This window comes from Furipterus horrens, unplaced genomic scaffold (genome assembly GCF_987537825.1).
Source record: "Furipterus horrens unplaced genomic scaffold, mFurHor1.1.pri manual_scaffold_15, whole genome shotgun sequence".
In the NCBI taxonomy this organism is placed as follows: domain Eukaryota; kingdom Metazoa; phylum Chordata; class Mammalia; order Chiroptera; family Furipteridae; genus Furipterus; species Furipterus horrens.
This window is the reverse complement of record NW_028327185.1, coordinates 2,648,035-2,670,154: the sequence shown is the minus strand read 5'-3', so window position 1 is coordinate 2,670,154 and position 22,120 is coordinate 2,648,035. Positions and strand designations below refer to the sequence as shown.

At 40.3% G+C, this 22,120-nt stretch overlaps 1 protein-coding gene across 5 annotated transcripts in view; it reads right to left on the bottom strand.

Annotated features, from left to right (window-relative positions):
* KCNT2 (potassium sodium-activated channel subfamily T member 2) overlaps positions 1 to 22,120 on the bottom strand; it is a 153,154-nt gene that overhangs the window by 50,664 nt on the left and 80,370 nt on the right. For all 5 annotated transcript variants that reach the window (XM_090263166.1, XM_090263167.1, XM_090263168.1 and 2 more), the window contains exons 9-13: positions 12,611 to 12,791; positions 11,317 to 11,481; positions 9,567 to 9,703; positions 8,450 to 8,513; positions 7,995 to 8,103 (exon numbers count right to left, since the gene is read on the bottom strand). In XM_090263166.1, the coding sequence (XP_090119292.1) occupies positions 7,995 to 8,103; positions 8,450 to 8,513; positions 9,567 to 9,703; positions 11,317 to 11,481; positions 12,611 to 12,791 (656 nt within the window). The remainder of the gene's footprint in view (positions 1 to 7,994; positions 8,104 to 8,449; positions 8,514 to 9,566; positions 9,704 to 11,316; positions 11,482 to 12,610; positions 12,792 to 22,120) is intronic.

Sequence of the window (22,120 nt, the reverse complement as noted above, 5' to 3'; positions counted from 1 at the left end):
CTTAGCACAAACTCCGGATGTTTAATTACTAGTATTACCAGGGCCAGTTACCGTCTCTCTTTTCCTTTTGTTCCCTTGGGTTTTCATACCTGAGTATTCACACACTGAAATAAGTGCCTCCTTATTATTCACTGTTCCCTTTTGTTTCTTTTTCATATTATAATTAGGATATTATATTAATTACTTTAAATATGTTTATATAGATAGCTACATTATCTGAATTTTATTCCAGGATAGTAAAGGAAGCATTACAAAATACTCATCGTAAAAGGAGATATTTGATCAGACAGGTCAAAAATCATAGTCTTATATTAAAGAACTAACGTATAATTATCATGGAATTCCTTCTCGGAAGAAAAGGTAAATGATTGACCCAGGGAAAGGAATATGAAAGAACAGTCCACCAGATAGTAATCTTCATTTGCATAAATCTCAGAAAGAACAGACTGCAATTACTGACACACGGAAGCAACTAGAAGTAATCTACTCCAATTTCTTTGTGGCCGCAGAGAACAGTGAACGCGGAGCCAAGCTCATACACAGACAAAGGGCTTATTCTTCAGGAGCAGAATGGGCGTCCCATCCAGGGACTTACCGAAAGATCTGGGCAATTCCTGCCCAACAAGGTTGCACTGCTCTGCCCCCGGGACTGTGGGACCCCTCCCGTTCTTCCCTTTCCCAAAAGTCAGCCTTTTGTTACAGTGACCTTGCTCCCTGATGTGTGGTCTTACGGGGTGGACGTGCAGGCAAATAACTAAGTGATCAGTGTGTCTGCTACCAGGCCCCTACGAGCCCCTAGGACTGACTTTGCATTATCCAGACATCCTGAGCTTTGAGTTGGGGGCAGCAAACGATGTCCCTTTGCAGTATTTTCCATACTAAGAAATGAGCAGCTTACTCTATAGGGAAAGCGTTGTACTCGGGAACTTGGGTGGACCAAGGATTGAACCTTGGTGGAAACCTGAGACCTGTCACCGTTTCCTTCCTTCTGCCTTGAGGAATGGCAGCTCTCACGGCCGCTCCCTCGCCCCCAAGCGTCACCTAGTGCCCGGTTGCCCAGGTAGAAATGACGTTTCCCAGCTTTCCTTTTGGCGAGGGATGGTCACGCGACTAGGTCTTGTTGAACTGCTGGATTATTGTCTGGTAGACAAACCGCTTTCTCCAAACTCTCTCGTTCTGTCTGGTGAGGTGACCCATGAAGCCAGAATCCAGCTCTGATTATGCGAAGGCTTTGGTCGTGCAAAGACCAGTGCTTAGCAACGACCCAATCCGCCTGGTCGTTCTTTCTGGTGCCTGATTGCCCTTCCTTGTGGAAGAAAGCATTTCCTTTTTCAAAATGATATACATTTCATCTTGTCCCCCCATCCTTCTACACTTTCTGCTTGTTTGGATACGGCTCTCTCTCCTCTCCCGCTGGCTGGCAAAGCACATGCGACCACAGGGTCCCCACTGGGGGCCAGGGCAGGAGCAAGCCCACCCCCCCTCTGTGCCCACCTTGCTTTGTCTTTCGAACGTGAGCAATAATAGTGTTTGCCTCAAAGGTTTGCTGAGAAAAATACACAGTGAGTCTGAATAAGCACAAATAATTGTCTGTAACTACCTCAAAGGTGGGAAACAGTTCTTAAGAGATAGGAATATTGAAATTATAGAATTGTGTGAGATTCTTGGTTTCTTTATCATGGTCACTTTTATTATTTTCAATAACCTTTAAGATAAGCAGTTATAATTAAGGATACAAATTCACAGGTGGATATGAATCAAATCTATTCTCCAGTCCCTTCTGCTTTATGAGAGACAAAATTGTTAATTACATTTAAACAAGTCAGACATTTTTTACAAAGTCTGCCTCCCAGCCTTTTCTGAGCTCCTTTTTGACCCAAAGTACTAGAAGCTTCTTCCATGTGGTTGCTAGGTAACCGGCCTCAGGAAAGCAGTAAACAACAGTGCAAAGTGCATTAAACCAATCCAGCCCTGGGTTTTGATTTACAGAAATCAAAAACCCTTTGGAAAAGGGCTTTTAAACAAAAATGCACACCAGGGTAAAATTTTAAAATTGATTGTTTTAGTTTTTATTATACAGGGGAAAGTTTATTACAGAGATGGACTGAACAAATTGTGTTATGAACACGCTCACATATTGTTTTTTTATTAAGCTCTGTTTATAAGCGTGAGTGGGCTGATGTCTGCGAAAATTGCTCCTTCTTCTTGGAGGAAAATAGATCATCTCTAACAATCGAGTTTTATTTTGATCCTGTGGCTGTGGTCAATAAGACAACTAGTTGGTGAAAGTGCATGTGTGTGTGTGCACGCGCACATGTGTGTACATGTGTGTGCGCGCATGTGTACATACACATACATCAGACTTTTACCTGTTCTAGGATTGTGAGCTATTCATCCACTGAATGGCTAAGAATTTAAGTCAACATTTGTACATCGGTTTCACAAGGTCTAAATATAAGAATGCTTATTGAATATATGGAATCCAACCCAGTTTGAGACTGGCAATATGCTAACAAATTTATTTCACTTCAGTAATAAAGTATAAAAAGCATTTTTCTGTTTTTCAAGTTGCTTGAAATCTTGTACTATTTTAATGGTGTAATGTTTTTAAATGTTTCCTACTAATTAAGTGCTCAAACAGGACATTGTTTCCTGAATTCTAGAGCAAAACAGTTTAATTTTATTAACTTCCTTCCCTTTTAAACATGTCAGAAAAACAGCAGTAATTTTCCTCAGAAGTCTGCTTCTTTAGATCCTGACCAAAACCATTCTTCCCTCACCAGTTCATGATAGGTATTGATATCTTGCGAGTTTAATTATATAGTTATTGAATCATCTAAATAACAAAATGATAATAATACCAAACAATACTTCACCTTTTATTCTAAGGGATATAGACATATGTATATGTATGTGTGTCTATATAAATATTAAACCTCGCTAAACATGTATGTAGAATTAAACCTCAGTGATATAGGTTATATTGAATGGCTTTTAAATAAGGACTCAGATATTCAGAAGTAACTTCCCCAAATCCATGATTAATTTAGGTGCAAACTGCCTCCAAAGAACCCCACGAAAGCTCTACAACCCTAAGCTGAGTGGCTGAGCATGCTGACTTCAGCGACGTAACCCAGTGGATTTTCCTTCTCTGGAAGCCACTTTAACGGTTGCTACTTGCTACCAGGTAGACATAGGGCTTGTTACATTGAACTGAGGACTGAAGATATATGACCACCACGTTCCGCCAACGCCCGCCACTTATTAAGGGGGTCTGGGAGGAATGTGGGCAAGCTTGACCTTGAAATGAATTTTGTTATTTTTAAATCACACGCAAAGAACATGTCGCTGGACTAAAGTGACTTGAGTCCCTGAATCAAAGGGGGTTTGAAAGCTCCATAGAAGATTTATGAGGAACAAAAAAACAGTGATCAGCGTTGTCAGGGTCTTAAAAACAGGTGCTCTAAAAGCCTGCAGAAACACAGGGGAAACACAGCCTTCTTGCCTGTAGGTATCAAGAAAAACAGCCAAGGAGGGGATAATTCAGAGCCTGTAGCTGAAAGGTGAAGAAAGTGTGGAAGTGTTTTTAAAAACATAAAACCTGAGAAGTAAGAGAACATTTAAGTTTTTATGGGTATAAATTAACAAAGAACTACCGCTTCTTAAATTGCCTTATACCCATTCCTTAGTGGAAGCTGAGCTAACGCTCCCAAGAAGGAAGTGACTAATGCTGATCCATCAGTTTTAGTCCCTGTGATTCGTTATACAGACTAGTTTGATGAGTTAAATAAGAAGTTGACACCAGAGAAACATATCGTTATATTAAAATGTTACCTGAGAATTGATATTGGGTTGTAAAATGTAACATGCTACTTGCACACATTCATAAACATATATATTACCTTTTACCAGCATAATAATTATATTTCAGTTCACAGAAGTACACTATTATAGTCTGACAAACATAACCCCAAGACATAATTAAGTGACTAGCATGTTCCCTACATAGATAGACCCATTCACAAAATTTGTCATGGCATTAATTATGTTTGATGATCTGGACCTTCTGGGAAACAATCAGGTCCATCAGGTCAACTACATTCATCAGGCAGAACCTAGTGAGACCAGCTCATACGTGGGATCATGAGTTCTGACCTACACAGAGGGGCCAGGGCCGGGAGGAGAGTCGGAAGGTTACCCCTGAATCACGGTGTGAATAACAGGCCCAGCTGGAGGGGTATTTTTGCTCAGAACACAAAAGCTCACTGGCTCACTCATAGGGGGCGGAAGGTAAAGAAAAGGAGGAAATTTGCTGTGCGATCGACAGCGAGTCCATGTCGTCCATCATTATAGCCCTCAAGCCTGGAATCACCGTCGCTCACAGGGAGGCTCAGTAGAAACGTGTGACAGAGAAAAGAAGGGGGAAAGAAGACATATCTGATCTTCTTTATAAAATACTGATTTTAAGAAACTACTTTCCAGACTGAAAGGTCATAGGTTTAGGATCATGATGGGGTAGCAAGGTACAGCCACGGAATATAGTCAGTAATGTCACGGTGACTTTTACGGTGACAGGTGGTTACTGCAGTTATTGTGGTGATCACATCACTGCAGATACACCTGAAACTAACGTAACTGTATTTTAATGAAAACTAAAAATAAAACTGGAGCATTCTCAAAGCTTTGGTGTTTCAACTTTAAAATATAGGATTTCAAAGCTTTATATTCTTAAGTAAGTTGTAAGGATGGAGTTTGAAATGACGTCTGTGTGGGTGTGATTTGGGAAACGAAGAAATTATTCAGCAGGAAAAACTCACACCTCAACATTTGGCGAAAGTCAAGCCTGGCACACACATATGTTATTTAGAAACAGCTAAGATCATTTCCAATATTTATATTGCTTGGAAATATTTTTCCACTCTCTTTTTTGGTGTAGGAAAAAGTGAGGCATTGGGATGTCTGGCATTACATTAAAAAGTAGATGGTAGCTTAGCTGAGACAAGGCCTTTGTTTTTCAGTAAATCATTTCTCCAGCGTGTGTGTCTGTGCGCACACGAACATGCATGCATGTGTGTGTATATGTGTGTGGATTTTAAACAATATTTTTTATTCTGGTAACCATGACTCTCCACTCTCAGAAAAATATGTTTATGTAATATTGTCAATGATTAATGTTAGAAAGCATTTACTTCGGCTTATCCTTTTAACTTTAATGCAATTGATTTTTTTTATTCTCCAAACTAACTCCTACTACTCTAGAACCATGATTCATTTTTCCTGGCATATTTCAGTTGTGATTTAGGAAGCATTTAACTCAGTCAACACTTTACTATTTTTCCTTTCCATTCATGAACTACAACTCAAATTCTGTTACTTATAAAATACCGTAATCAAAGCATGGAAAATAAAAATCATGGAAGATTCCCTCATTTGCAAATTGATTTTTACATTCTTTCCTCCTACTTGTGGGTGCAATTTACCAATTTGATTTCTATATCTTCTTACATCTGCTAAAATGAAGTGGGAGATTTTCAGAGGACCCAGTAGGAGAAAGAAAATTTGTTGATGAAGCAAAGAGAATTGAATATTCACAGATGACATAACACTTTATTGGGGGGTGGTGAGAACAGACTGTTACCCGAAACACAGCATGCTGAGATATAAATACACCATACTGACTCCGGGGCCTCCCGTCACCCTGAATTGTTCTTACAGCATTTCAGTGAAATCAGGGTGCTTTCCTCTTTTCATAGAACAAAAAGAGCACCTCCGGGACGTTGTCATCTCAACCACAAAGTAACAAAGCTGAAAAGAAATTCCAGCAGATGCCATAAGTGAGAAATAATGAGATAAACTATTGGGATAGAACTTTTAAATATTCCCCTCATTTCAATGAGCTTATCAAAATAATGGCAAAAGAAGAATGTGGAAGAGAATCAATACAAAGAGTCTTCATAATTTTCTGTTTGTTAAAGTGAACTATTTTGGGGATTTTGACCTGCTGTGAGCAGATCGATGGGCTGTGAGAGGAGAGAGGAGAAGCTAAAGTCTCTTCTGAGTTTTAGTTATTCACACACTTAAAATGACCGTTGTCCCCCCAACTAGATATCATTTTAAGATCCACTCTCAATATCCGTTTATTAAACACCTAATATGTTTCAGACATTTTTTACTTAATCCTTACTGCTAATCCCAGCCATGGGATGGAGACATCATACATATTATGGCCATTTAATAGGAGAGGAAAAGAAGGCTCAGAACAGGAATTTGCTGGCTAAATCTGCAATGGTGGCATTCGGATTTAAGTTCGTAATTTTAGGGCTTGGCCTGGGACTATATGTCATTACTGCCTTCCTAAAAGCCTTACCACAGAAAGTCATTATCAGTATGAAGGAAATTTGCAAAGATTTTCCTTTTAGCCAAATAATAATAAAAGTAAGGCATCTTAGTTACAAAGTGCTTTTTGACTAAAAAAAAAAAAAAAAAAAAAGGCATTCCCTGAATGCTAATTACATGTATGACAGGTAATCAATGGAATACTTTCATTTTACAAAATTGCCCACAAAGAAGGTGGTGTTATTTTTAATTTTCAGTTGAGGAAACAGGCTTAAAGAAATCCTGCCACCAGCCCTAACCACTTAAATCGGAATCTCCTAAATTAGTACTTAAAATTTTTTTCCAATGAGATACTAAAATCAGCCCGAGTTGAGAGCCAACACTTTAAACTGCACGCTCTACATTTTTAGAAAAATGGATGTCATTAGTCACAGAGGAAAGCATAAAGGACAGAGCAAGTTAAATCGCAATCATTCATGGTTTTCTTATTAGCATTTAAAAGTGTTTATAATATTTCATTTAAATATCATATAAGGTAAGCCTTTCAAGGTATGTGAACACCTCTTTTGAAGGAAATATATTTTGATAACACAGATTAAAATGACTTACATTTAATGACTTCTGAAGCTTTAAACTCTTCAGGTGAAATATATTTAAAAAAACAAAAGCAGACTCACAGATACAGAGGACAGGCTGACAGCTGTCAGAGGGCAGGGCGGTTGGGGGCTGGGTGAGGAATGTGAAGGGATTGACCAAAAACACCCCTAAAACCCCTGGACACAGACAGCAGTGTGGTGGTGTCCAGAGGAAGGGGGAGGGGCGGGTAGAGGAGAGTAAAGGGGGATGAATGGAGATGGAAGGAAAGTTGACTTGGGATGGGGAACAAATACAATATATAAATAATGTATAATTGTACACCTGACCTGTATAAATAACTTTATTAACCGATGTCATCCCAACAACTTCTATAAAAATTTCAAAAGTATATAACAATTAATAAATAATAATACAGGAATTTTAACAATGTATAGTACTGCCTTGATCAAAATTAGCACCTACCGAAGCATTCAAGAAAAAAATAAAGTACCATTTTACTATTTAAGTTTCTACCAGTTTAAAGTATAATCTCATGTGAATAATTATTTTAAAAACACTGTCCCCAGAAAAAACTCATATGTGTCTTTTTCTCAAATAATTTTCAAAATCTACCCCCAAAACAAATTTATTTAAATATACATGGATATACTTTAATATATTACTGTATTGTATTGTAAATTTATATGTGCATTCAATAATCTATAACAAGGTCTTTTCTATGCAGAAACATCAAGCATAAATTAAAAGATACAACACTCACAACCTCTGTCTATTTATGCGCAAATATCATGGCTAATCTATTCAGGTTTAATAAGTACCCAGTAACTTCAGTTGCTAAAATCACCAAATTCTATAACAAAGTAAGATTCACCCCCCAACATTATCTTGTCACATTTTCAAGTGAATAAATTCTCTTACAACAAACATACGATAAAAAGAACATCTCCTGTCCTGTAGAAACGTGAATACAATAAGTTGCCACTAACTTTGGAGGCATGATTCTCACGATCACAACAGGAGTCTGAGACCACTTAAAGGATCTTATTTGAGACTCAACTCACCGGCAAATTTGATATGAAATTTGTTTTCAGGCTTTAATATCTGGACGTACAGAGGACAATTTGGCGCGAAATCTTTCACAGCCCACGCTCTCAGAATGGTTTGGTGGTCCTGGAATGATAAGACCAAAAGATCATGGGAAATGTATCAGACAGCCACGTGCTGCCGGGACCAGCCCCCATCCATGGTATCGTTCCCACCAAAAGACACAGACAGAACAAAGTGATCTAGATTTTTAACAGAAAACCCACATGTTAGTACAAACTACTTCTAAAACCCTTTGTGGGCACTCTCTGAGTCAGCTAAACTTATAATATGGCAAAGATAGTTTCAAGATACTTGCTTCTTTTTAGGAAAATTTTAATGTCACCAGTATTTAGTGCTGAAAGATTCAAATAATCAAAACAGCTTCTAAGGTGAAAAGAGAAAATTACTAGCAGAGGTTTAAGAAACTTACAGAGGATGTCCTATCCACCTCACAGCGGCTGCTCAGAATGAAACAGGCCTCAGCGTCGTCCATCCTGAACGCAGACAGAAAAACATAATAACCACACGCTGAAATGCCTACGTCTTGTCTGCAAAACACAGTTTCAGTGTTCCGCCCAGTGCCCGTAAACTGAATGTAAACTCTGAGTATTCGTCAGTGAGAGCTGCATCTCAAGGCCATGACTGTGGGTGACTACGAGTAAATAATTGTTGGCCTGGCTCTACAACTCAGGTGTTTCAAATGACAGAAGTGGAGAAGTCATATCATGATTATAGATCATATTTGTTCACGTAATGCAGTCATTTTGTTGTAACTTGGAGCAGATGTCGTAGGGACCTAACTCTTGTATCTCACCAGCTCGCCCATGGCAAAGATTGGCCTTGTGATCATCCTTCCTTGGTCTGCCCCTCTCCTGCGGCCTCTGTCTTCCCAGCATTTCTGTCTTTTCCAAACAGCCCTGCCTTTCCTTGTCGTGCCTGATGTGGGACAGCCTCAGTTTTGCCATTTGGGAGGGCGGGGAGAGGGGCCTCCAGTGATATTTCAGATTAAATTTTCTCTGGGACGTGCTTTTTCATCTTCCTGCTGATCCAGGGTCTCTGCGGAGCTCGCCTTCAACTTCACATTTCAAGCAAATCGTTTTTCCCCTCCCAGCCTTCTCCACTGTCCAACTCGTCCCAGTACGTAATAGAAACTCTTTACGATTTAGGCCCTGACTCACACTGGCATTTCCCATAGTATGTAGCCCCCAGATTGTGTGTGTGTGTATCAGGGATGGAACTCAGGGATTGGAGAGTGTGGTAAGGGGCGTCTGGAAAACGCAGCTCGTCGCGGCCAGCCTGAGCAGGTCGCACCACGCCATGCTCACGGTGCTATGTGGACACGGTCTCCCACCCCCTCTGCACCAGCAAACAGGAGCAAGCACCCGATTTCACATTTTTAACCTTTGCATTTGAGCAGCACTGGGACTAAGACAAGACTCTGCCTTCAGAAGTACTGCAGCTTGTATCACACTGAACGGGCCGGAATTTGGAGGAGAGATGTCATCAAGCACTGTGACACAGAGAAGGATGGGGTGGGCGGTACCTACTTGGCCCTCAGCAGATCCTGATCTTTCAGGGCTGAACCTTGAAGGTAGATGACTCTCTGCGACCACATCGGGATCTGCAGCACCCTTCGGACTTGCACGTCCATTTCAGTAGGACATAAAATGACCACGTAGTAGTCCTGCGCAGAACAGAGAGAGCAACGGAGTAGGAACAGCACCGCTCTGGTTTGTCCTACCTCGGCACACAGAAGGTCAAACCCCACTCTGAAAGGTGACAGGCTAGAAGCGAAGTCTTGCTAATAAATAGAAGTTCGCATTGGTAACCCAAGCCTACATAAAATAAGACTCTAATCAACATAACTGAATGTATAAATCTCCTGAATCAATACTTCCGTCCTGACCTTTTGCAACCTTATTAGTACTAGGAAGAGGAGGTGATCCGGGCTTCTAGTCAGCACATGTTTCCAGTCACCGAATTTTTCATCTTTAGGCTGATTCCAAAACATGCGTGTCGGGCAAGAAACTTAAGTATAAATTCACACTTCAGATATTTACTTTTAGAATAAAAACTGTAATGGTAATTTGTATCATTTGGTAATACGATAAACTGATAATACTGAAAGTTTTCCTGATATCTGAAAGCATAAGGATTTATAAAAATATTGATAATGCTGACAAAGTAATTAAAGAGTTTGAGATCAAATATTTCAGGATAATGGTCCTTTCGAGAAAAGACAATGGTACTGTTCGTGATGAAATGTTTTAAAAACAAGGTTCTGCAGGGATTACAATTCTCTGGTAGACAGTCATCAGTTTACCACTCTGAATTATATCCAGTGAATTTTTCAGAGTTTTAAGAGTTCTCTATATTGATTTTAGAGTAATATTAATATATTACCAGGGATCAGAATTTCCTTCCAAACAGGTTTTCTTTATAGGCTATAATGAACAAATCTGAAATTATTTAATATGAAAATAAAAAAGCCAACAAATAAATATGGAGCTTCTGAAAAAAATCCATATTAATTTATATAAAAAAAGGAATATGTTATATAATTTAGACATCATTTATAAATAAGATTTTTATCTATAAAACTATTTTTAAAAGTTCTTCAAAGTATTCATGGAGAAAATAAATTTATCTCAAGGAAAGATAATTAGAGAGAGTAGGGTTTCGATCTCAGATTTGTCCAACTTTGTGGCACAAATTTATTGAAGAAAAATGAGACATCCAGACAGTTCTTCGCTGTCAGGACTGAGCTCGGTGCCTTAAGCAGCAAAGATCACCTACTTTCCACCGGCCCGGTACCGCGGCGAGTAAATAGGTATCTGCGCATTTTATCTGCACCGACAAATGAAGAGATTTTCCTGAATTCACGTTTTTAATTCACCCAGTTATTGATCACTTATGGCTGCTATTCATGGGACCTAGACCTCCATGTTTGCTCAGTAACACTTGATAAAACTGACAGGTTCCAGTGAGCAGAGGCCGTTGAAATGCTTTGTTCGTTTTTTTATTATATTTTATGTTTAATCTCACTGTTTCATAAGAATATAATGTATGCATGACCCCAGGGAGAGAAATGTCATTTTAATTCACAGAAACGTTTCTTTGGAGCGTAATTCCGTCGGTCTTTTAGTGCCGATGCAGAGGGAGGCTGAACCACTGCGTATTCCTCCAGCATTTTTTCTGAGTTCCCGGTTACACCGGAGCTCCGCACCCACACTCCCTAAAACCGACCGACAGCGCGCGTCCGCGGGGCCCGGGGGAACGGGCGCGCCCGGGCCGTACCTGCAGCCGGGGGTGCGCGTAGAACTCGTTCAGGAAGTCCATGAGCAGGTCGATCTTCAGCGAGCTGACACACAGCACCACGTGCTTCTCCGTCTGCGCCCTGTGCCGGCTGTAGTTCCCGCCGGACTTCTGCCGCTCCATCCACAGGTAGGCCAGCTGCTCGAACTGGGACGCGCGTTTCGTGCGCGAAGGGAAAGAACGGGACATGAAAATCAAAAGCAATGCCGCGTGCCCTTGTTTACGAGCCGTGCTCAGTTCCTCAGACGGAACTCGTCAAGGTCCCAATTGCCAGGGGTCCCTTCCGCAGCCCCTTTCACGCACTCTGGGGGGGCCTCTGGTGCCTCCCAGGGGCTCCGAGGAAGCCTATGAATACGACTCTCCCATCACTTCATGACGGGGCATCAAAGGGGCCGTGCCTCTGCCTTACGTCCAGCGGAGCGCGCAGCCGTGACATGTCATGCGCTCGGGCAAAGAGAGTCTCATTAGCGTTTCTTCCACCTTCTTCTGCCACGGCCCCCCCGCATCTCATGTGTTGGGACAGCCTCACCACGACAGCACAGAGGACCACATTCTAGTGGCGCAGGAGCTGGCGTGGGAGCGACGCGGGGAAGGGGGGCGGGGTGACTGCACAGCGGAGGGGAGGTCAGTTTCATACCGACCCCAAGTACGTGTCGAGCCCCCGTGGCCGAGGTTTGCAGTGAAATGTGCAAGTTAGGTTTGTGTTTCCTGCTTCAGCCCGCCCACCCATGGGTACCAAAGCTCATTGGAGGACTGACGAAGGGAGCGTATCGATGTATTTTACACTTCATTTTATATCTCTGTCCCTTCATAAGCACCTTCTCCACACCCCAAAATGCTACACGAGAGTTATGTCATCTTCAGGTTATATTTTAGTTGACTAACATATGTAATCAGCTTTTATTCATTATGATGTTTGGCTTTTAGATGATTACAAGAGTCAAGAGAAATAAACCCTTCACAGGTTTGTTTCCTTGATCTGTTATTCTATGATTAAACACCGTACCATCCTCTGATCCTGTCATAGATAAATGCCCTATATTGAAAAGTTGAAATGATATGTGAGCTGTGACTTGAGTGAAGGGGAGAAACCCAGAGTTTCTAATATAAGGAAACAAGGCTTTTCTGAGGCAATTTTAATAAACTGACTACATGTAATAACAGCACGTGTTAATATCTTAGATTAATGTACCGCCCCTACGTTCTTTATTAAACACGAAAGACTTGGTCTGATAAGACGTCACGTGTGCACACGGCCCAGCGCGGTCACGTTTACCTGGATGGGAAGGACCACGAGGGCGACACAGATCATGGCTACGACGAACAGCTTGGAGGACCACGTTTCGGGAGTGACGTCCCCGAAGCCCACCGTGGAAAAGGTCACGATGCAGAAGTAAAGGGAGTCAAAGAGATTCAGCTTCTTGCCTATCCGCTCCAGGTGCTGGATCCCACAGATGCTGGGGACACAGATGTGCGTTCAGGTTAAACACGTCACCCTGGACACGGACCTTCTCGCCCTCGTGCGTCTGACGGCGGAAGCCCCTTTCCCAAAAGCCATGTCGCGGTTGGGATCTCGTCTTGTACATTTCCCCCTTCAGGAAAATATCATTATGAACTTTCCTATGAGAACCAGATATAGTTTTATTTGGAAATAAAAAAGTATATCCTCAGGACAGGTAGACACACAGTTTATTGCTGCTCTGTTATATAAGTCTCGAGGCTAAGCTGGTTTCAGCACTGAAACACCCCTGACTGGCATCATGCATAAACATTATTTCTCTTATGTATTAACTCTTTTTCCTAGAACTGCATATGCCACCACACGCCATATGAGGGTTGGAAGCTATTTCATAATTATAATCCATTTTAATATAGATTGCTATCTTACCTCATTCACAGATGTCCTTGGAGTCATTATTAAATGAAAACCGCCTCTTCTCCCTCACCATAATTGATGAATTCCAGTTAATTATTATTTCGTGTCTGTACCCAGAAGGATTTTAATGATGGGCACAGATTTTCTGACAAACGAAATCCAAGAATGTGCTCAAATACAGCACATTCAGAATCCAAATATCCTATTTTGTCTTATTTCAAAAGAGGTGCATCTTTTCAGTCAAACACCAAGTTAAACTGTTTAAATTATATCCTGAATTGAAAGAAGAATTGAATAAGGTAGAATTTAAAATAGCTGGTGGATACTAGTGAACATTCTATTCTCTTTAAATTTTATATTAATGAAAATCAGCATTGTTTTGTGACTAATATTTTTTAAAAGCTGACTTTAAATGCTTGATTTTAGTGGATATCTAATTGTAACAATATTTTTGTTGATTATCCTATATCCCCTGCCTAAACATTTTAAATAATTTCCTGCAATCTAAGACAGAAAAAGTTAACCAACACTACACCATGTTCTGTAGTTAATTTTTGTTTAGTTAACAGACATAAAAGTTGCTCAGATGGATTTGTAGTGGTTGACTTTGAAATGAAAAATAGCAAGCAAATATAATTTTCTTTTGGTTCCTCTATTGTAAAAATACCTGTAAATTCCAAATAAGAAAAAAAATGTTTGCTATAAAATCAGTAGGTGCTATAATTTTTTACTTAGATATTTCATAGTGAAAGATGGGTAAGCTACTATCATAAAGTAAGTCCTATTTATTCAGGTAAATCCATTCCCTAACGGTTTATTAGTGCCCAACATGACACTATGTGTTGGGTATTGACAGGTAACACTTGTTTACACGTGAAGTGAATGATTCTGACCTCACCTTTATACTACTGCTACTAATAATGCCACAAATTAATAATCAAGCATTTAACTTGGGTAATGCTAATGTATATAATTACTTAAGCTTCTTAAACTTTCCGCTCCTCAATGAAAAGTCAAATGTACTATTAATCCCATTTCATTATTATGCTAATGCTCAGCCAAATGCAGGACACATAATAACACTTCATGGACCCAGTAGCAATTCTGTTATTTATATTCCAACCCTGCATAAGAGAAAGAGAAGCACAGAAACGGGTCAAATGTCAGGATCAAGTATCTGCACGAAAAGATTACAAAGCCTTTGTTTTGAGCTCGACAGTAGTCAGGGCCTGTGAGGAAACACGTCCAGCCCCTTTTCCTGCAGGTTTACTAACAGTTATTAGCAGCAAGGAACGCACACAGTAACGAGGAGCAACCTTGTCCAACCCTCTGTCAAGCCCGTGGCTCCCGACTGTGATGGAAACAGGGTTAGGCTCAGAGGGGAGCAGAGAGACGTGTTAGGCAATTTGCAAGGCAAACCCATGATCTTTAACTTCTCACAAAGACAGGTCGTTTGGTATTGGCTGGCCTTCGGCAAGGTCACTGTCATCATTTACCAAAACTGACAACTGATTCTTGATAAGGCTGTTGGGGAAAATGTCAATATCAGGCCAGGGACTTGTTCTGCAAAGAGCTACTTATCACTGAGATTGCTTGAAGGAAAGAATTTCCATTGTAATCATATGAAAAACTGCATATATGTATATTATATATACATACATTTATGATTATGCAATTCACTGACCAAGGTAACTACTGAGTATATCGTTATATGGTAATATTTTAAGATTTAAATGTTAAAATAGTAATATTTGGGGGGGAATCCCAATAGAATTTATGTTTTTATATTATTTCACACATACACTTATACTTCACTTTATCATTTAAACAGGTATTTAATTTAATGTGACTTACGGATTTTTTATTTTATGACAATTACAATGAAATATATCGGTATTTTAGACATTCTGTGCACTTTGGAGATGCAGAGATTCCTGCTGTGCACATATATTTTTTGCATAAATGTGGCTGATATCCACGATGCTGACTTTAAAGTGAATATTCAAAACTATTTCACGGAGCCATCCCTACCTTCACGTCATTGCTCTGATCTGAATGTGCATTGCAACGATGTTTATTGCAAAGATTACTGTCCCATCTCAGAACACAAATCCTTCAGGAATTATACAGCCTGGTACTTGGGCAAGTCTTTCTGTGTCAATGTGGACACGCATGTAAACTAGTGACCAGAGAACAATACACCGAGGAGTCAAACATGTTTGTAACGCGTACTCAGGACTTGATTATTACTCATGTACACTAGAGACACAGAGACACCCTTGGGAATTTCAGATCATCGCCCATAATTAGTAGGGATAAGGGGTTGACTATGGAACCAGAACCGTTTGACACAAAGGCAGCTCATGAGAGGCATAACATTTTATTTGGTTTGCAGTCAATATTTGTTGATCTCTCCATATGACCTATTGATATCAAGGGATAAAGCCAACAAATAATAATGACCCAAGACCAGGAATATTATGAAAATTTTGATGGTAGGAAGCAGTAAAAATTATTTCATTTTTGGATATGCTGGATCTATCTTTCCTATGAGTGATGGACGTCCAATCCAATGCAATAATGTCTTTTATTAATACACATACACCTATAGTAAGGCATTCTTACACTCCCTGAGCAATCCCTACTTGGTGGCAATTTTGTTACAGTTCTAATATGTTCAATGCCAAAAGTAGTGATATGAACTTATTACAAGACAAATAATATGTAAATGAGAAAATAATATCAACACATTCCTATCTGCATCTGAAGTAATTACTATTTAGTCAAGTTTTTTCTTTCCTTGTTTGATAATTGTTGTGTTTTTAATGAAAACGCACTTTTGATTTTTAATGGCAATTTACTGTTATAACATGTTTATACCCATCTTTTTAAAGGGATCCTGGCCTCTAGTTCTATATCTCAATATACATTCCTTGAAAAGCCAATTTGGCAGAAAATGTTAACCAGACACAAGGTTTTACCATCAAATACATTTTGCACCTCTGAGTTAAGTATATTTTATTTAGCAAAGACTTTTCAGATATATTGAATGAGTTTCTGTTTCTTATAACTCAGCGAGTGGAATTTTATAGGATTAACCAAATGCCGCTGCCAAGGCCCTTGGTTTGGATAGAGCAGCTCAGAGGATGCGGGTTTTGTGAACGGAATGGCGTGAACGTAGCTCATATTTTGTGCCTTGTCTAGAGTACGTTACAGTCACCGTTCAGCTTAATTATTAAGTGATGCGGATGGCATGTCACCCTTGTCCGTGCCCCAGATGCCACTGCCCTAGAGTAACTGTTCCCTGAAGAAACGTAACGGTCAGTCCCAGAAGTTTTCTTTTCTTTTTAATGGAGATGAAAAGATATAATTTTAAAATGCCATCTCTACCTTTAATCTCAATGTAATGCCACTTAAAAACCCGTGCGTAGGTGTGTCGGAATGGCCTGCTCTCTCACCTATAGATCCGCTCTCCCATGTTCCCTGACGTCCCACCAGTCTGAACCCCATGCGCACTTAACAAAGGACCGTTTGTAAGGACAGCCCACAGCAGCCCTGCTGGGCCCTGGGTCAGACCCGAAGGAGTGCCCCTGCCCCGCTCACAGAGAAGCTGAGAGGAGAGTTGACAGCCCTTTTCCTGGGCGCTGCAACTATTTAAAATGTGGCCCACAGAACGGAGCATGCCCTGTGCAAGGGAAGACTCCAAATTCTATCTCACTTACATTTTAATTCTGCTTTTTTGGTTAAATGTCACAAAAGATAATTTTAGTTAAAGAAACTGCTAACACATGCAGAAATCATGACAACATTAATTTAAAAAGAATTATGGCCCCTTTTGCATGAAATACATAGAGCCATGATATATATCATACCCAGCATTTAAATTCTAATTATCTCTAGAAATAAAAGGACTAATATAACGTGAAATTTATTCCTCCAGTCTCCTTTTAACAAAATAGTCCTCCACTTAGAAGAGTTAACATCTTAATTTACAGATTTTAATACTAACTTTGTTATTCTTCCACTCACCTAGTGAAAAAAAAAAGATCACGAGGGCACGAGAGAGAAATTATCTAAGACTACGCCATCGTTAACAGAGCGGAATATCAAATACTCCAGTGAAGGCTCTCCACCCTGTCCCTTGCCAGTCCTATCGAACATATTTCTTCTCCCAAAATTGCATTAAATTAGTTTATTACATTCCATCCCCTTTCACCAACAATTGATTGAAACAAAATAAAAAACATCTGCTGAACGATCTGGGAAAATGTCTCACGGCCTCGTCAGCCTCTGGGCATTCCTGTTATAATGCGTGCAGGTGGAAGCGGAGTTTTTGTTGGTGCTGCTGTTCATGGCGGGAGGAATGACACAATCCTGTCACGTTCTGTTCTGTGTGCGTCACCCAGGACATGTGACGCGGCGGCATGCAGCCATACTCACCCGTAATCGTTTACTAAGAAATGCATATGATGTCTTAATGCAAAACGCACCTTGTACTGTGAATTGGGGGAAAGCAGACAAATGAACAAGGCAGTAAGAGAAAAGAAATGATCAAAATAGATGATACCAGGTGAAAACGTGGAGACAAAATAACTAGAATCAAAAGTCAAGAATCAAGTAAAATCACAATCGTGTTCTCTAAACCCGCGGTTAAGGAAATGCCAATATCAAGAAATTAAATTATTACTGAGAAAACAGGGGCCTGTGGCACCAACAGAAAGTATAACTATTTTCGTAATTTTAAAACAAAGCAACATGAATAAGACAGTTAGTAAAGACATGTGTAACTGAATCAGCATATATCCCTACTAATTAATTATTTTTCATCGACTACTTTTTGCTTCTTAGAAAAACGCCAGGGTTTTCCTCTCCTGAAGATTCCATATGGTACTTGTCATTTTATTTTTGCTCTGTTGTAGATCGTTGGCATTTGAAAACGTTTTGAATTGATTTGTGCTCCTATGTCTGGCACAGTACTAGGGACTGGGCAGCCGTGGTTTGAAAAACTGGCAAGACTGCCTCCTAGAAGGGACTTGGAATCCAGAGGAAGAGGAGGAAAATGAGGTCTAAAAGAAATCCATGTCAATATGCAAGGAAAGCCCCTCGTGCTCTGATCTCCTAGAATAATGTTCACGTTAAAGTAAAAAGGGTAAGTCAGACTTTGCAGAGAAGGAAGACAGAGCATTGGAGGGAGCAGGCAGGCTAGGGTGATGGCGGGGAGTCAGAAAAAACAGGACTTCTGAGCAGAGGAAAAAGTCAACAGTCTGAGACGGAAACGAAAAGATGGGGCGAATCCTGACCGTGCAGGGTTTTGGAGTGTATTGAAAAGTTTGGTATATATCCCAAGACATATGGGAAATCTTGAACCATAAGTCAGTGGTAACACATGGTGTTTATATTTCTCAAATGTCACTTTGGTGGCCGCGGTGTAAGTAGCCTGGAATGGAGCCAGAGAGAACGGGGTAGACCAGTTGTACGGCAGTTGCTGTAAGGATGTTGTGAGAGGACAGACCAGCGAGGTGGTAACTGAGAGGGACAGGAGGGGCACATCTCCAAGATATTCAGGAGGTGGAACCCATAGACTGTGGTGAATGGGTATTGGGGGACAGAACACATACGAAGAATGATTTCTTTCATTTGGGGGTTGCCCAAAAGAAAGGACAATGGTTGATATTTCCCAGACATGGACAATTTAGGGAAGAAATACAGTGAATTATCTTTGGTACATATTTAGTTTGAGGAATCTAACAGGAGTCCTCACGGAAACTGTTCAAGGACCTAAAGGATGCAATTAAAGCCATAGAAGCTGATGTAGGACAGTTTGTGTGGTCACACGGCCGGGTTCTTTTTCATGTCCTGCAGCTTGAAGAGAAACTGGGGGCTGCAGCCAGACCCAATGAGATCAACTCTTAGACCAAATTCTCCCACATAAAACGCTTAGTAAACCCTGAGCTGTAAGATCAAAAGGTTCCGTCCTCTGTCTTTCTGTACGTTAACAACAAGCTCATTGAACAAAAGGTTCGTTTTTTTACAAGAAACGTACTGATGTACGAAGGGCGGGTCCTCGTCAAGGTCTTGTGGACCAGATGACAGAATCCCCAGACCTGTAGACCTCTGGCAGCACCTCTCTCACGGCTGAGACTGCTGTGCTCCCAATGTCCTCACAAGCCAATTATGCAAGAGCAGAAATAACCAAACAACACTTTCTTGCCAACCACATGTCTTGGAAATATTTCCAATTCCCCTTATGTTAACTTGTAAGAACTGTGACACAGACATTGATGCTTGGAACTGGTGGCAGCCTGGTACTGGGTTTTTGAGGGACCTTCAAGGCTCGAGAGTCATCCCCAGGTTTCAGTGTGTGTGGACCCACACATAGCACCCCGTCCTGAAATAGTTATGGGCTGACACAAGGTAGAGCGAAAATACATGACGTGTCCTTGGGAGAAAAATATAAAATGAAATACAAGGGCCAAGGACTGGTCACTGAGAAACGATGTCATTTAGTGGTAGTGATGGAAAAGGACAGGCGTGAAGTGAACATAAAATGAGTGTATATATGCATGCGTGTACATGCACCTATGAAGGGTGTGTGTACATGTGGGTCTACAGGTGTGCCTACATGCATAGACACGTGCTCATAACCTTCCTGTACATGTGAATGATTCTTCATGTAAAATGTTCAGACTTTAATATTGAGAGTAACTCACACTCACTTTCTGAGTCCTGCTGTGATATCAGAGAGCCCGACTAAATATACTAAATATATCCTTGCTTTAATCCCAGTGATAGAAGAGTAGAATAAGGTCAACACGTCTCAGCCCTGTAGTCCCTCCCTGCCTCTTTCGTAAATGTTTACCTTTCCAGAACATACCAGCCAACAGACAAAGCCCAATGTCTATTCTGCTTTCCTCTCTCACTGCTTTCTCTTCCTAACCGTTAGGCCCCTTTAGAAAAGAAAGGTATTCAATGGGAAAAGCTTCATATTCAAGTCAGGGACAGTCAAAGTAACCTCTATGGGCACGAAGTAGGTACAGCAGAGTTTTGCATGAAAAGCTCAGCTGTGAAAACGCGACCAGTTCAGTGCGGCCACAGCTGAGCCTCCAGAGGGAGATGACTCAGGGAGATGACATGGGGGGGGGGGGGTAACAGGGACCCATCATGAATTACTGCATAGGCAACATCAAGGAATTTGTATTTTTCTGAATAGTGTAGACACAGATGAAACATGTCAAGCGAGGAGAGAATGAATGATGGGATCAAATCGGAGAGTGATGACTCGCTAATAAAACTCGGCAGATGCACTGAGTAGTTGCTTCTGCCCCACGCGCCTGCTGTATTTACTTGAGCGAGACCTTCAGGCGGATAAACCACCTGCGAGGCGCTGCCCGTGGCCATCGTCCCAGGGAAGCTACAGCTCTGAGCAGAGGAGATGACACACCTTCTAAGCTCCCAGATCCAGACCTACACCGTTTTCTAAGTTGGGAGGTCTTGCCTCTGTGCAATTTAAATTGTCTTTGGCTTGAATTTGTTTAAACGTAATCGGATTCTGCTCTTAAAAGTGGAGTACAAAGCCAATAGAATATTAGCTTTACACACCATTAATTCCCATGATGTATTTATTTAAAGATATGTTTTATATTTAGAGTTGGTAAAAGCAAAATAAAATCTGTGCGCATACCAATTCTCTTCAGGAAAAGTTTGATTTAGCAATGGATTTCTTTTTTTAGTATCAAGAAATTAGTAGGGGCATGCTCAGTTTTTATGTACTTGCACATGTAAAATGTGAAGTGATACCAAATAACTGTGGGCTGATTTAAGCTGATTTATACTCACTTAACATGTTCCCACAGGAATTCTTGCCTCTTAATGCCACATACCAAAACTAATCCCAGATATTCAGTCTCTAGTCAACAGTTTCTGGAAGTTAAGTAATGAACCTTTATTTTATTTTTCCTGAAATGGTCCAAATTTAATGAGCCATTCAAAACAAACAAAAAAAAAACATTAAGCTTAACATATTATTTCACATTGTAAGCATGAAAATTACTTCCTTATTTTTACATAATCACTTACTTACATCCAACATTTTGAAAATGTCATGATTACAAGGCGGAGTATAAGGGAGGTAAATGGTCACGGAAACAAAATACAACAAAAATAAATTAAGAAATAAAAAATGAATAAAAATGTAGTTATTAAAATGTCATGTTTGTCAACAGAAAATACTTTGTCATAATAGCAACATTTTTCCTTGATCTCTACTTAAAATCAATTGAAAATTTTTCCCTTTCTAAGAGCTGGCTGAGTGAACTCATATCCATTTCACAGAGTAGCATATGTCCTCGTGCGTCTGTAACATACAAGTGCAATCACATGTGAGGAAGAACGCTCTTGAGAAGCATCTGAGTGGTTCGCTGGAGCAGTCCACTAACCTTTCTACTGGTGGGGGATGGAACTGCTTGGAAACTGATGTTGAAGACACCAGTATATACGTAGAATGGTGTCCCGGCTCCGTAATTATTCTTCTTTTTCACTGAAAATTACGGCTGTTTTCCTGATCAATGTTGTTTGTTTAAAGAGCAGTTTCAGGAGGGTCAATGCCACACTCTAGACTAAAGGAATTCACTGGAAAACATAGTCTGTGTTGACACTTATATAATGCACACTTGGCTTCTGCGGCTTCAATTTTTTTTTAAATTTTAAGCGCTCTACCATACCAGGTTATTTATACTCTAAGTGATTAAGTGAAGAATAAATTGCAATTAAGATACTACCATTCGAGAATTTTTTGATTCTGAATTTTTTTGCAAGAGAAAAAGAACAAGCAAAGAGAACATTTTTAGAATTCAGCATAGACAATGTGTGTTGTTTTCCTTATTTTTTGCTCATCATGAGATCCATTCAGCT